The 15212-nt window shown below is 36.6% G+C and overlaps 1 protein-coding gene across 1 annotated transcript; it reads left to right on the forward strand.

The window, feature by feature from the left end:
- Positions 1 to 4433: 4433 nt before the first annotated feature.
- Positions 4434 to 7836, forward strand: LOC149578692 (uncharacterized). Its single transcript, XM_089804053.1, has 5 exons — positions 4434 to 5550; positions 5680 to 5832; positions 5965 to 6365; positions 6513 to 6912; positions 7034 to 7836. The coding sequence occupies exons 3-5, from the start codon at positions 5976 to 5978 to the stop codon at positions 7408 to 7410; spliced, it is 1167 nt and encodes a 388-aa protein (XP_089660179.1). The 5' UTR covers positions 4434 to 5550; positions 5680 to 5832; positions 5965 to 5975; the 3' UTR covers positions 7411 to 7836.
- The last annotated feature ends 7376 nt before the right edge of the window (positions 7837 to 15212 follow it).

Genomic DNA, 15212 nt, shown 5'->3' on the forward strand with positions numbered 1-15212 from the left:
TGGAAAGCTTTACTGATTATGAAGGAAATAAATTTAGTAGCATGGAAAGATTGATCATTTACATGACCTGGCATATTATTTGAAGTTGCTTGAGCTTTGCTGGACACTAGATATCTACTCTTCTTTAATCGATCTCTCAAAGTATAATGACAGCTTCAACTTCAGAAGAAAGAATATGTGCGGTAGCATGCACAAAATGTCAATACTTATATTGAATGTATCTTCTCCTAACAAGGCAATCGGTGTGATTAAAACGATGTTTGTCTTCCATACATGGCTTCAGCAAGGATAAACAATGTACGACAGACTTGTATCAAGAAAAATGCTGCTACAAACTGTAGAGACTTCCAATGGAATATACAAAAATTCGGATGTTTATGCAAAGTATCTTGTTTAGATGGTAGCCGAAAATGAACAAGGAAGTCGTGAAAATAAAAGGAAGTCAGGTGTATGAATGTTATCTCCGACTCTCTTACGACTTCCATATAAAAGACAAGTCGAGACTTCTTGGCTTCCGTAACATAAAAGATTACTTTTCAATTTAATACGCCAAGTGTTTAATTGATTATAAACAAGGGAAGAATAAAGATGGAACAAGAGTTGGAAGGTTATAATTCGAATATTATTATAATTTGAATGTTATTATATTTTGAATATTATTATAATTTTATATTTATATAAGTACATGTAAATATATTAATGGAGTGACATCACTTTATTAAATTATTATAATATAATAGTGTCATTTCATTTTTATATTTATATGCACGTATATAAATATTTATTATAATAATATGATGAAAGATCAATTAAAATACTTTGAGGTATGTTTTTATGTTTTAACTCAATTATTTTATGTTTCTCAAATTATTTATTTAAATAGCTCATGCAGTTTCATCGATTGTATCCTGATGTTCAAGTCGCTAGGTCCTCAACCCATTTGTCTAGTGATGGTGATGCCCCTGTGCCTAATTCTTTTTTGACAATGCTTCCACCCCCTCGACATGTTTTCTGCAAAGAAATTCTCCGCAATTAAATCATGTTATCATAGCAAGTTATAAACTATGATAACGGCTAGCTGCCTTTTCAATCCCATGAATTCGTGATAAATAATCAATTAGCATGATATTTTCACATGAAATTATAATGACTAACCATCTTACCATTTTACAGGTTTATAACAAATTTAACTGTCAATTGACTTCATGTGAGCCTCAATGGCTATATTTTAAATTAGATCAAAAATTGGGATGTAACATATACCCACTATCAACCTCAACATCTTTATAAGGTGCCACTTTACCAGGAATAAAAAGTATCTTTGGGTTATAATACCTAGGGGAGAGAGCATAAGCTAGGAGACGCGAAGGTGTAGTCATCTTGTTCTAGCAGTGAAGAATAATTTCTCCCAGCTTTTTGTATAAGGTGTTTGCAGGGTCATTCTCTCTTCTTTGAATGATCTAGGATATGAATAAAAATGATGTTCATGTAAGTTATCTTGATGTAAGTTATGTAAATTAAAACTATCTAAATTTAGCAATCTCTTAATAATGGCAAACTAGGATAGAGGATTGTATTAGAACTTACCAATTTGACTTTCTCCAAGATGGTGCCCATGGCATCATAGATGTCCCCCAAGCATGGCTGATCCGAGCATACATGATAGGCTTGGTGAATTATAATACGTAATCCTTTTGAGCACACCAATCATCATCTAATTGTCTTGACTTTTGGGCCTTTGTATTGGATTGTTTCCAAATGCCCCATTAGTTGCCAATCACCATTTGTGACAATGCTTCCTTCACCCTCACAAGTTGTCTAAGAATGATTATGTGTGATGCAAAGCAGGTTTCAGCTAAAAACATGTTAACACTAAGTTAGTTACACATTTAATTATGTAAAACGTGACTTAAAATGATATTTCATAAATAAAACTAAATAGATTAAGTTCTAAAATTTACCTTCAATAATTCCAATTTGGAGAAAGTTTTGAAAATTGCTTGTGACATATGGTGGTCTGTCACAAACATTTGAATCTCCTCACCCTCATATATTTGCTTCACCCAATCTATTTGGGTGCCAATGACTTGTATTACCAAATTGACGGAATGGACAGTGCATGGAGTCCAAAAGATGTGATCGTATCTAGCCTCTATCAATGCACTTGCAAACCTGCAAACTTTTGCATTGTCCATAATAACTTGGACAACATTATCACTACCTAGTACCTCTATGTAACCAATGAGAATCTGAGCAATGAATTCAACATCTTTTACTTGCCCCTCACAATCAACTGCCTTCAAAAACATTGCCCCTTTGGGGGACACAACAATAACATTTATCAAAGGATGGTTTTTGCAATCTTGCCATCTATTTGAGACAATAGACACACCTGTTTGAACCCAAGAATCTCTTATGGGTTTTAGTTGGTTCTCTACATTTTTTCCTTTCGTTGTGCAATAAGGGGGTGCACACCTTTTCACATCTAGGGCTATGGTAACGAGAAGGTGCATTATTTATTACTTGTACCATCTCCCTTCAATAAGGTGATCTAATTTGATTGGAACACCATTCACAAAGAGGCAACATCCAACATTCTCATCAGCTATATCTCTATCTTATCTAAAGGGCCTCTCTTGCGCGTGGTGATTTGTGGTTCTTCTACATGATCATCCTCCCTAGAGGGCATAGGCAAGAAAGGATGACTAGAGGCTTGGTGAGTGGGTGGTGTCATTGATTTTTGTTTCCTACTACAAGCATCGTGTTTCCCTTTTGAAACTATTTTGTCACCATTTTCTTTTTCTTTTTCAAATGCTGCTATTTGCCTAGGTCGCAGCACTTGCTTATTTGGCCCTCCCACATATTAATCCCTTTACTCCCAGGTCGCACAAAATGAAGTTTAACTCTAGAGTAGGAGCTTCTATTGTACATTGCACAAATTACATTTCCAACTGAACCCCCCACCTCCAGTATATTGTGAAATTCTTGTAGTTTGTCTCCATAAAGGAAACCCTTTCAATTTTAAATTGAGATCCCTCCCCACCCATTGAGCTTTGACTACTAATTTTTGCACTTATGAAAAAATCGAAAAAGAACACTTCAAAACTCCTACAAAACTTAGAATAAATTTGAAACTGCAGAAAAATTTGAAACAATGTAAAGATAAAACTAAAGAAAATGGTTCAAATGCATACTTTCAACACACAAATCTGCCTTTAGGAAAGATCTTGTTACTTTGCAATCAATCTTTTGGATTTCAATCATTTGACTTCAAATTTGCAAGAATGAGAGAGCAAATAAGTGTAAAATGAGTTTGAGAACAACTCAAAGGGGTCATTTTAGGGTTTTATGCCAAAAAAACCATAAAAAATATTTTTTTAAGGTTCGTTTTGGGCTGAAAAACCTTTTTTGGCCTATGGGTCCATGCAAGATCTTCTTAGGTGTGCGCTGGATCTGTAAATGTCTTTGCAAATCCATGCAGATTTGTGACCTGCAAATCCGCAGGGTCAGTTACAGATCCTGCGCAAATTCGGTAACAAACATGAAAATGATAAAATTCTCTTTCCTATCCAATTGGGTAATGGAAAAGAATGAAATGGTAAGGGAACACTAGTTCTCAACCCACAAACCTAAATAAATCACGAGCAACTGAAACAATGAAGCAAGGAGTTAAATCTCAAGAGTCCTACCTCAAGCTTCAAAGCTCAAAAACCGGAAAGAGGAGAAAATAGCCAAGAGCACCGAAGGGGATGAAGTTTTCGGCAAAGATGAGGAATCACATCTAGAATCCATAGGTCGGTCTTCATGAAGATTTGATGAGCCAATCTCACCTAACAAGCAAAACACTAAATGGCTCCAAAAGGGTTTGAGTAGAGTAACGTGACTTGCGGCGAGTCACACGAGTTTGTGAGTTATGACCACTCTCCTGAGTCATAATGACCTATGACTCGCAAGCGGTGAGTCAGCTGGCGTGACTGGTATGACTCGTGAGTCACATGGTGACTCGCCTGACTCGGCTCACCTTGATTCGGCCGCGACAAGCACAAATTCGGCTGGTGAAAATATTATTTTTTGCAAAGTTTTTTAATATTTTTTTTTGTTCTTCCTCACTCTTATAACCCTAGAAGAGCTTCCATAACACTCTATTGTGAGAAGAAGAAAGAGAGAGAGAGGTACAAGAGAAATAGAGTTTCCTTGTTTTGCAACCAGTTGAAAGGAAGAGGAGAAAAGCTTGCATTTGTGACATTGGAGCTTGCATTTAGAGCATCAAGGAGTTTATAGGAGCTCTTCTCAACACTTCCCAAAGCATTTGAAAGAGGTAAGAGTTGATTTTTAAAATTTTGATGATTTTTTTCTCTATGTTTATTGGTTTTTTGCATGAATTTTTTTTGTTTGTTTATGAATTTTTTTTTACTTTAGATCTTCATAAAATACAATGCTTAAATGGTAATATTTGGTCTAAAATGCCTTATTGCAGCAACCTTTACATTTTTCTTTACTCATGGCTCCTAGAGGTAAAAAACCCAAGCTCTCTAAAGGCAATAAAAAAGATGAGTGTTGGAAGTTCACCATAGACTTTCCGAGTAGAACTAGAATTCAAACAAAATGTCTATTTTGCAAAACCATTAATAGTGGGGGGATAAATAGATTGAAATACCATATTGCTGGCATACGTGGTCATGATACTGAGCCTTGTAGACTTGCAACTGTTGAGGCTCAACGTTTTTGTTATGTAGCCTTGGAAAAATATGAACAAGAAAAGGAATTAAAAAAAAAACAATTAGAAGAGTTAGCTCAGATTGGTTCTAGTTCCCTTCCACGCTCATTTGGAAATGTTTCTGAGTCAGTAGGTTGTGTTGGAGAAGGTTCTTCCCTTCCCCCCTATCGTCTTAGTGCTTCTGCGAGTCGTACTTCTTCTACATCTATGCCTTGCGTTGCTGGTGGTGCTACTGCTACGGCTGCTGCCCCTTCTAGTAGTACTGGGCCTACTGGCTTAACCTTTCGTCCTAGAGTCAGAAAATCAAAATCTAGGTTGGACAATTTTTTGGTACCGCGTACCACTTCTAGTGCACAACCCTCACTTGAGAGCTTGGGCTAGAATAGGGAGGTACATGAAGCTGGAATAAGAGCAATTTGCAAGTTTTGGTTTTTCTGCAACATTCCATTTATAGCAGCCATGTACTTCAACTTCATTTATATTTGATTGTTTTACGTTTTAAGTTTTAAAATTTAAATTCAATTTTATACTTTTAAGTTTTAACTTGATGTTGAAAATTTGAAATATGCTAATTAAAATGTTTTTATAAATGTAACATGACTCCTTATTGGCAAGGGATGATTGATGCAGTTTCCATCTGTGGTGCGGGGCTCAAAGCCCCTACTGAAGATGAGTTGAGTGGCCCCCTCTTAATAGATATGGTTGAGGAGATGAAACTTGAGTTGGAGGACCATAAAAAAATTTGGAGCCAAAAGGGGTGTTGTACTATTATGACGGATGGATGGACAGGTAGGAGGAATATGACCCTCCTAAATTTCTTGTTTCTAGCAGAGGTAATTCATCATCCTCTACTTCTTATCACTTGAAGTCTAAAATTTAATGTATTATTAAATAACAAAAATTTTGTTTTATTGACTATTGATTCTTGAATGATAATTATTTTGTTTAATTTTCACTTTCAGGATCCACCATGTTTTTGATGTCTATAGATGCTTCCTCACATGTGAAAAATGCAAAATTTTTATGAGAGACTATTGAGGAGGTCATAAGGGAGGTGGGGTAAGACAATGTTGTCCAAGTGGTGACTGATAATGCAGCTAATTATGTTGCTGCAGGTAAAATTTTAACTTCTAACTTTTTAAGTTCTAAAAAAATTGTTTTAGTTTTTCATTAAATTTTGAAAATTAAAAGTTTTTTAATGCATCAAAAATTTTCATTGTTTACTAACTAATTTAAAATTGCTGTAGGAAAACTTTTGATGGAGAGACACCAAAAAATCTTTTGGACTCCATGTGTGGCCCTTTCCATTGACCTCATGTTAGAGGATATTGGCAAGCTCGGATGGGTGAAATCATGTGTTACCAAGGCCAAAAACCTTTGTAAGTTCATCTATAATCATGCCTTGGTCCTCGGCACTATGAGGCAATACACGAAGGGAAAGGAGTTGGCTCGTCCTGGTATCACAAGATTTGCCACTAATTTTATCACAATAAAATCCTTGCTGACTGCAAGGTTAGATTTGAGGTGCATGTTTGTTGGTCCAGAATGGAGTTCCTCCTCCTTTGCCACCAGCGCTGCAGGGATAGATGCAACAAAATGCATTTATGATGATGAAGGTTTTTGGGAGCCATGTTCGAAGACTATGGAGGTAATTTAAATTTTAAATTTTAAAAGCTTAAGTCTTAAAATTTTATAAATTGATTTATCTCATACATATTTTTGTTTTATTTTCATTGTGCAACTTTGCAAAGTTTCATCATTCACTTAATTGTTTTTTTGTTTAATTGTTTTGTAGATCACTGAGTCCCTTGTAGCCCTCCTACGAGTTGCTAATGGCGAGAAGCCCTCTATGGGCTACATTTATGAGGGCATGGATAGGGTCAAGGAGGCTATTAAGGCCAAATATGTAGGAGTTGAGGAAAACTATGGCCCTATTTGGGACATAATTGATAGGAGATGGCAAAATCAGCTTCATAAGCCCATCTATGTAGTAGCCTATTACCTTAATCCGGCATATCGTTTCCGTGACGATTTCAAGGTAGATGAGGAGGTTCTTAGTGGCCTATACACAGTGATATCAAAGATGTCCCCTAATTCCATAGATATATTGCTTGAGATGGATGCCTATAATAATGCATTAGGGCCCATTTTTTCAAGTCAAATTTGCAAAGAAGGTCGTACAAAATTGCAGCTAGGTAAAAATTGCAACTTAATCCTTATACAATCTAGTTTCTAAATTTCTAGCTTTAAACTTTAAAGTTTTCAAATTTTGAAATGAGACTAATATTTTTTTGTTTTCCTTTTTTCAAAATTCAGATAGATGGTGGCAAATGTTTGGGCGTTCAACCAAAAACCTTCAGCAAATCACCATCCGCATTTTGAGCCAGCCAAGTAGCGCTTCTGGATGTGAGCGCAATTGGAGCATGTTCGAGCACATCCACTGGAAGAGGCGTAATAGGTTGTCTGTGCAAAAAATGAATAGGCTAGTCTTTGTGCATTACAACCTGCACATTAGGATCAGGGAGATTTTCGATAGTGACACCTCTCCGATTACTCTAAAGGAGGTTGATCTAGAGTCTGAGTGGATCACTGAGGCTACTGATCCTGTATTTGATGATGAGGACCTACAGTGGCTTGACCAGGCAGATAGAGAGGGCCAGGTTGAGGCTCTGGCTATGGTAGCAGAGGACTAGAGAGCTCTAGTTGTTCCTAGTGGCACCTCATAGGCATTGGCAGAGCTAGAGACTACAGTTGATCCTAGAGGCACCTCACAAGCTGATGCTATGGCTACTCAAACATCCAGGACCTACCTTAGACGCCTTACTAAGAGGCATTTTATAGATTATACTGAGCTTGAGGTTGAGGCTGAGGTTGGGGATGAGGATGAGGATGAGGATGACGATGACGATGATGATGAGGATGAGGATGAGGATGAGGATGAGGATGATGATGAGGACTCTGAGTAGGAGCCATAGCTATAGTCTTGTTTTAACTTTTTGTTTAACTTAATATATGATCAGAATTTGGAACATTTGATGATGACTATTGATTCATTGAATCTTGATGTGTTGGATTTATCATTTCATAATACATATACATTTTGATGGGTTGCATGGATTTATCATTTTATATATGATTGTATGTTTTACTTTTATAATATTTCCTTCAGCTACTGTTTAAACTTTAAACTTTAATTACTAGTAATATAGTATTTAGCAATTTACCTTTGTAGTATTGTACTTACGTAATCGATGTATGTTTGACTTGTATAGTTTTAAGTTTTAACATTAAGTATGTGCATTATGATCAAATTATCTTCTATTTAATGATGTTATTGTGTCTTTATGCTTTATTCAATAATGGGTGCATGGAATGTTCTTTAAATCTTAAAAAATCTCAAAATTTTGAGATTTTTTCACTTTGCCGAGTCACCATTGAGTCATTTTTGAGTCTGAGTCGGGTCACGAGTCAAATTACCCTTGCTGAGTCCGAGCCGAGTCCGAGTCACGTTACTTTGGATTTGAGAACAAAAACACAATTTCTCCAAATACTAAAAGAAGTGACTTATAGAATAGATTATAAACCATTGAAATAATCTATTGATCCTTTTTTCCCAAAATAAAATTGATCCCAGGTATTTGGAATTCAACTACGACAAATCAGCTAGTAATTAAAATTTAATAGATTAAAGTTCCACGATGGAATTAAATCAACATTAATATTAAAACCTTATGCAACAATTGCGGAGCTAAAAGGAATAGACACGCTCACGAGTCTAATCACACAAGGCATTATGAAGTTCGTATCTACCAACATGTAGTAGAGGGATAATAATTATATACGGATACGCCATCCATACAAGGATGACATTGGCTCAAAATGTAAGGCCAAAGTCACTATCTCCTGGTGTCACTGTCAGGGATATAGTTACTATTAGAAAGTAAAGTCCACCAAGATAACTGAGGGAGGGGGGGGGGGGGGGCGAATCAGTTATCTAACTATTAAAACACTTATCAACCTTATTAATCCTTAACCATGTGAACAATATAATCAGCAACCATAAAAAGATATACATACACAATAACACAAGATATGTTAACTAGGGAAACCCTTGATGAGAGGGAAAACCCCAATGGGGATGGTACCCACAAAATATGTACTAATATAAAAAGTTCCTTGTAAGAGGATGGACTCTATTAGTAGCCGATGAAATGCGTTTAGTACATATCAATCCTTGTTAGGAGACTTTGAATCCCTATTAGGAGATTCCAACCCTGTTAGGAGTTGTGCCAACTTTGTTAGGAGTTGTAGAAGGTAGAAGGACCCACTGTCCAAACAACTTCAGGGGCAAGACCACCTAACTCACTGTCTAACTGGTCTCTGTATTATTCATTGTAGAATAATAGAAAATGAATGATCTCAAACTCCTCTGTCCTCTTGACCGGATCTATCCTCTTCTGATCTCAATGTCAGATCACCAACTTCACATCCAAATAATCCCTTGGATCGCTTACACGCATTTACCAACTTCGCATATCACTTGCACAATTTGTACACTTCCTTACATGTTACACTTCTCTACAAGGAAAATAACCTTCATTTATACCATATCCTCAAAATAATTCCTTGCGTTGGCCTTGAGGCTTTCCCAATTAATTATAATAGGACCTCATTAAGGTATTAGAAAATATTACATCTTTTTGTAATTACAAGTCATTGTCGACTTACAATCTTTACAACTTCTCACACATGCGATTGCTGACATTGTGCACTTGTTGACGTCATCATCAAGCTGTCTACTATCACTATCTAACTGTGCTTATTACGATTCTATCTCAATTAAGAGATACAAATCAAACATCAGAAACCACTTATCAGGTACTCTGTCTGCTTACCGTCTTCTGTAATTCATGAATATCTTTCGCATGTCTTTGACTCTTTGTACACGCACTTGTCCATAAAACTAGGATACAATGTAGAATACATCCTTAACAGTACTTGACCTCATCATCAATACACAGTCTGTACGACCTCATTCTTTGTTTGCAACTCTGCCAGGTTTCAGAGAAACAATACTATGTTGACATCAATGATAAATATAGTCATGAATGCAACATGTCAATCAAGTAAACAATCTCTCCAATGCTTGGATACTCCTCCAAAGGAATACCATTATATTCATGCTAACAATCTCTCCCTTTATCTATGATGGCAATTGTCACAAAAGCTTGCACCCTTGCCTAAAGTTTTTACCTAAAGGCAACCTTGTGAAACATGGAAACAATCTCCAAGCTGTGGGACTTGAACTGTGAGATTGAGTCTTTGGAGAAGGCCGGCTTCCTTACTATCAGGGTGCGCCTAACTACTCTTTGAGAGGAAAAAGGATAAGGTATGTAGTAACAAACTACCTAATCTAGCTTTAAGGGGGTGATACACCAAAATAGTTTGTTCAGTCATATCTTTGCCTAACAATGCACTATTCATCAATATAACCTCAAAATACACTGATTCAACCTTTGTCTTAATCCAACAGTTACATACAGATCATAAACCAAATGAAATGCCACAAGGAAGGAACTTTACTCTGTAACATTCAAAGGCAAGAGTAGATACTGTTATGCAGATTGAAGAACGAAAACAAAACACCAAAAGAGGCAAAGACGATTTTGCACTGATATTGATGGGAGAATGAGGTAAAGTAGGGGGTTACATTCATTCATAGACAAAAGGAAATTACAGTAACAGAGTATAGAATACTATTGCTATAGAATCAGAGAAAAAAATGACCGACCCTAAGAAGGGTTACAAAATTTTCTTTTATAGTGCAAGCATAACTTAGATAGCTTCTACCCTAAGGCAAGCACAACTGCATTTAAGGTTATAGAGAACAATCAATGCAAATTTGGGAAAGATCTGATCATGGTACACATCTAGATGTAGGAAAATCATATCTATTCATCAAACAAAACCTTGAGAAGACAAGAACGACGACTATTATCGCTATGACTGGATAGATGGATAACCAAGCGACGATGGAGTGTCCTTTACATTTACCATGCACAGAGAACGCAAAAAGGGTGGTTGTAGATGATCAAGAAGATCAGATTCACAATTAAAGAGTTGTCTTTCTTTGTTCACGGCACGCCAATCAGCCATGTCATGAATCAACTGGAGTCAATCCTCAGGCTCCGCCATGTGGACCAATCATATTAAAACATTTTTCCACCTCACTAGCATTCAAACTTATGTTGACCCACGTCTTTACCCTAGTTGTAGCTTCGCCACCTGTTATTTTAACTAATTGTTTTACCTCGCAAAACCGCGAACTCATTAGACTAATTGTTATCGCTGCTTCGCAGCTTGGAATCGATGTAACATAAAATGCTCGTGACCTTGCAAAAATGCACTTAACCACCATTGCTTACTCGCCATCAGGCCTGCTGAGACACATGTCAACCTGTCGTTATGTCGCTATGACTAAATGTCTATCAATTTTTTATAGCGACATAATGACAGCCCTCAATTTGCTTCAATTTGACGATGGAAAAAGTTCAATACCTTATGAACTATGATGGGCCCGCTGAGACATGTGTCACATCATCACTACCTCACTATGTATATTCATCGTGCAACTTTCCATAGTGACAAAGCGACAATCCTTGATCTTGGAAAATCGGATGGCCATGACAAAACCCTTCTCTCTGTGTTTATACCTGCAGCGAATAAGGACCTGACCGCTGGAGCTGCATTTATGGCAGAAAACCCTGGGCAACTCCCCACACAGGTTGGTCCTGCCACCTCCATGTGTCATGCTGTCATTATATCCCCATGGCTAAAGGTCTAGCAACTTTCTATAGCAACATAGCGATAGCCGCAGATTTACTTTGAGATCAATAGTGGATGAAGGTACATCAGAAAATTGGCCCATTTCAAAAGGTCACGATTAAAACTTTGACATCTGTTACCTTGTCCGACAACTCCACCAGTTGCAAAGAAGAAAAGCCCACCTGGACGCGTGTCATATTGTCGCTATGAGAATTTTTCGTGAAATTTTTGATAGCGACAAAGCGACGATCGTCGATCTTGGAAGATCGGATGGCTGAGAAGATGCGTGCCTGCTGAGTTATTTATAACGTGAAGCAATCCAAAGACTTAGGATATAAATGTAACCCAAGGTTTAAATATATCTTTATAACAGTTGATTATTTGAATATTCAAAAAGATGTGACAGTTGGCCATGCTTGACAGGTTAAATTCAAAATTTTGGCGGGAGGGCAAATATGGCTAACAACAACATAGATGAAAAACATCTAGGTTCCAAGAATACCAAATCCAACTTTGCTGTTGTTGTTGCCGTTCTCTTCTTTTTAAATCCTCTTTATCAATCAAATTTGAAACTCACAAGAACACTGCTCTGTCTGTGCGTTCTCATTCTTAGGATTGACATCAATTGTTCACACTTTAACTCTTGGAACAATTCTCCATTCTTATCTATCTTACATGGATGGTTGTCAGTTTTCACACTTCTCCCCCATTGATATAACTCAATGTTTCTCCTCATTGACATCGATAAATCCATGAAAAATTCTCCCTCATACATACATCTCCCATATACTACTAGAAGATGTTTTTCATGCAATTTCTCCCCCATTGGCATCAATGACAAAGGATTCATTACGTCAATCATCTGCTCCAAGTCTTCAATTAGCTCAAGTGTCCAAAGATACTGTTCTATACCAAGTAGTAAGAGTCCTTGATGACTCTGCTCATCACAGGTACTCCCCCATACAGGAAGCATCAACATCCAGTCCAGATAAACGATAGTGCTCTGCACCACTGGATTGATGCATTCTTTGCATCATTTACTCAAAAGTAGGCAGGGGCATAACCCCAAGCATACCTCGCAAATACTCAAATGTATCTTTAGGCAAGGGTTTTGTAAAGATATCCGTAATTTGCTCTTTTGTATTCACATACTCTAATTTGATCTCTTTCTCTGCAATTTTCTTCACAAAAGGTGGTAAATTCTCTTGAAGTAAACTCTCCACCTCTTTTTGATCTCAAACATTTTATTTTTACTCCAGATTCATTCTCAACTTTATTCTTGAACAATTTAAATGTTTCAAATGCCTTAAGACTTTTCTTTAAAAAATGCTACCAACATCATTCTAGTGAAATCATCAACAAAAATCATAAATTACCTTTCACCATAGAATCCTCTTGTTTTGGTAGGACCACTCAAATCTGTATGAACAATCTCCAATTTTGCTGTTGTAGTGAACTTCTTAGGAAAAAAAACTTTCTTCTACTTAGCCACAACACATTCTTTACAAACAATATTAGTAGGTTTCACAATTTTAGGTAGATCTCTGACAACAAATGTACTATAGCCTTCACAATGTTATCAAAGTCTATATGATAGAATCTTTTATGCCATAACCAACTGTTAACCACCTTTGCAACCAAACAAGTCATCTCTATAGGGTTCAATTGAAACACATTACCTCTAGATCTTGTACTAGTGCCAATCAACTTACCATCTTTATCCTTGATAATGCATGCTTTCTTTGTGAATTGCAATTGATAACCTTTATCAACCGTCCAACACTCAATAGGTTGTGCTTTAATCCACCAAAAACATAGACATCATCAGTGTTAGTCTTTCCATCAAGAGTAATAGATCCTATTCCCTTGATATGGCAAGCTACATTGTTACCAACTTTGACAATTCCTCCATCATGATTACTAAACTTAACAAACTTATTCATGTCTCTAGTCATATGATGCGAACATCCACTATCTGTAATCCAATCAGATTTCTTTTCAACTTGCGAAACTAGGGCTTTTTCTTCTCTAATTCCTTTTTCAGGATTTTCTTATTTTATAGCTACAAATCCTAATTCATCATCACTCTCACTTTGAATTCTTTCTTTAGACTCATCATCTTCATAAGCATATAAATAATCTCTAGGTCTTCTAGACTTGAAATTCTTCTTATACTTTTTCTCTCTTTTAGGACACTTAGAAGCTTAATGACCAAATTCATTGCAAGTCCAACATTTAAAAATTCTCTTACCATCTGGTTCTCTTTTTACAAGCAAGGCAATTCCTTCTTCTATCCTCCTCAGATTTGGATCTGCTGCTGCTAGCATAGTTTCTACTGGTGCTTGCACTTCTTGATAAAAAAAAGACGAACAATTATTGCACTAAAAGTTGTTTCCACTCTAGGCAATTCTCCAGATTGCATTAAGCTCACTTGTGTTGCTTCCAATCTTCCAAGTAAAGTCTCTCTGGTAAACTTCTTAGTACACTGTATCACTTGTTCAATCATTTGTGTTGTTTGTCTGAATGGTGGTAAAGTTTTGAAGACCTTCCATACGATCTCATCTTCATCTTTAGATCCTTGACAAGACTTAATTCCTGCAACAATTTCTGATACTCTACCAATATAGCTTCTCACAGTTTCATCTTTCATCATTTTAGCATCTTGAAACAAACATATCGAATTCTATAGTCTAATTCTTTTAACATGCTTATCACCCTCAGAAGTAGATGCTAAGACTTTTCAGATTTCATGAGATGTCTCTAAGGATTTTACTTGACCGTATTTGTTTTCAGGAAGAGGTGACAATAATGCTTCTCTGGCAAACATATTATACATAAACAGATCTCGCTCAACTTTACTGCAATCCTCAAGTTTGCTTTCTTCCACAATCTTCTTTCCATTCTTTGTCATTAGCCAATATCCTAGACCCATACAAAATGAGTCTTCATCTTCTCCTTCTAGCTGCCATAGTTAACTCCATCAAATATAGAACTTTTTTGTTTGAAGTGATCCACCATTGAGCTTCTTAAGTTAAGCGTTTTCTTCAAGGACATGATGCTCTGATACCAATTGTTAGAAAGTAAAGTCCACCAAGATAACTGAGAGGGGGGGGTGAATCAGTTACCAACTATTAAAACACTTATCAATCTTATTAATCCTTAACCATGCGAACAATATAATCAGCAACCATAAGAAGATATACATACACAATAAAACCAGATATGTTAACTAGGGAAACCCTTGATGAGAGGGAAAACCCCGATGGATATGGTACTCATAAAAATGATGTACTAATATAAAAGTTCCTTGTTAGAGGATGGACTCTGTTAGGAGCCAATGAAATACACTTAGTACATATTAGTACCTGTTTGGAGACTTTGAATCCTTGTTAGGAGATTCCAACCCTGTTAGGAGTTGTAGAGGGCAGAAGGACCCACTGTTCAAACAGCTTCAAGGGCAAGATCACTGAATTTACTATCCAACTGGTCTTTGTATAAATTCTTGCAAAATAATAGAAAATGAATAATCTCAAGCTCCCCTCTCCTCTTGATCAGATCTATCCTCTTCTGATCTCAATACCAGATCACCAACTTTGCATCCAAATAATCTGTTGGATCCCTTACACGCATTTACCAACTTAACATATCACTTGCACAATTCGCACACTTG

This window comes from Cupressus sempervirens, chromosome 1 (genome assembly GCF_028749045.1).
Source record: "Cupressus sempervirens isolate cs-2001-9-10 chromosome 1, ASM2874904v1, whole genome shotgun sequence".
Classification (NCBI taxonomy): Eukaryota; Viridiplantae; Streptophyta; class Pinopsida; order Cupressales; family Cupressaceae; genus Cupressus; species Cupressus sempervirens.

Bases quoted from the DNA above. Each gene is read 5' to 3' on its own strand.
- LOC149578692 (XM_089804053.1), top strand. From the start codon at position 5,976: ATGGAGAGACACCAAAAAATCTTTTGGACTCCATGTGTGGCCCTTTCC. The intron at 6,366-6,512 runs GTAATTTAAATT...ATTGTTTTGTAG, and splicing joins CATGTTCGAAGACTATGGAG to ATCACTGAGTCCCTTGTAGC. The intron at 6,913-7,033 runs GTAAAAATTGCA...TTCAAAATTCAG, and splicing joins TCGTACAAAATTGCAGCTAG to ATAGATGGTGGCAAATGTTT.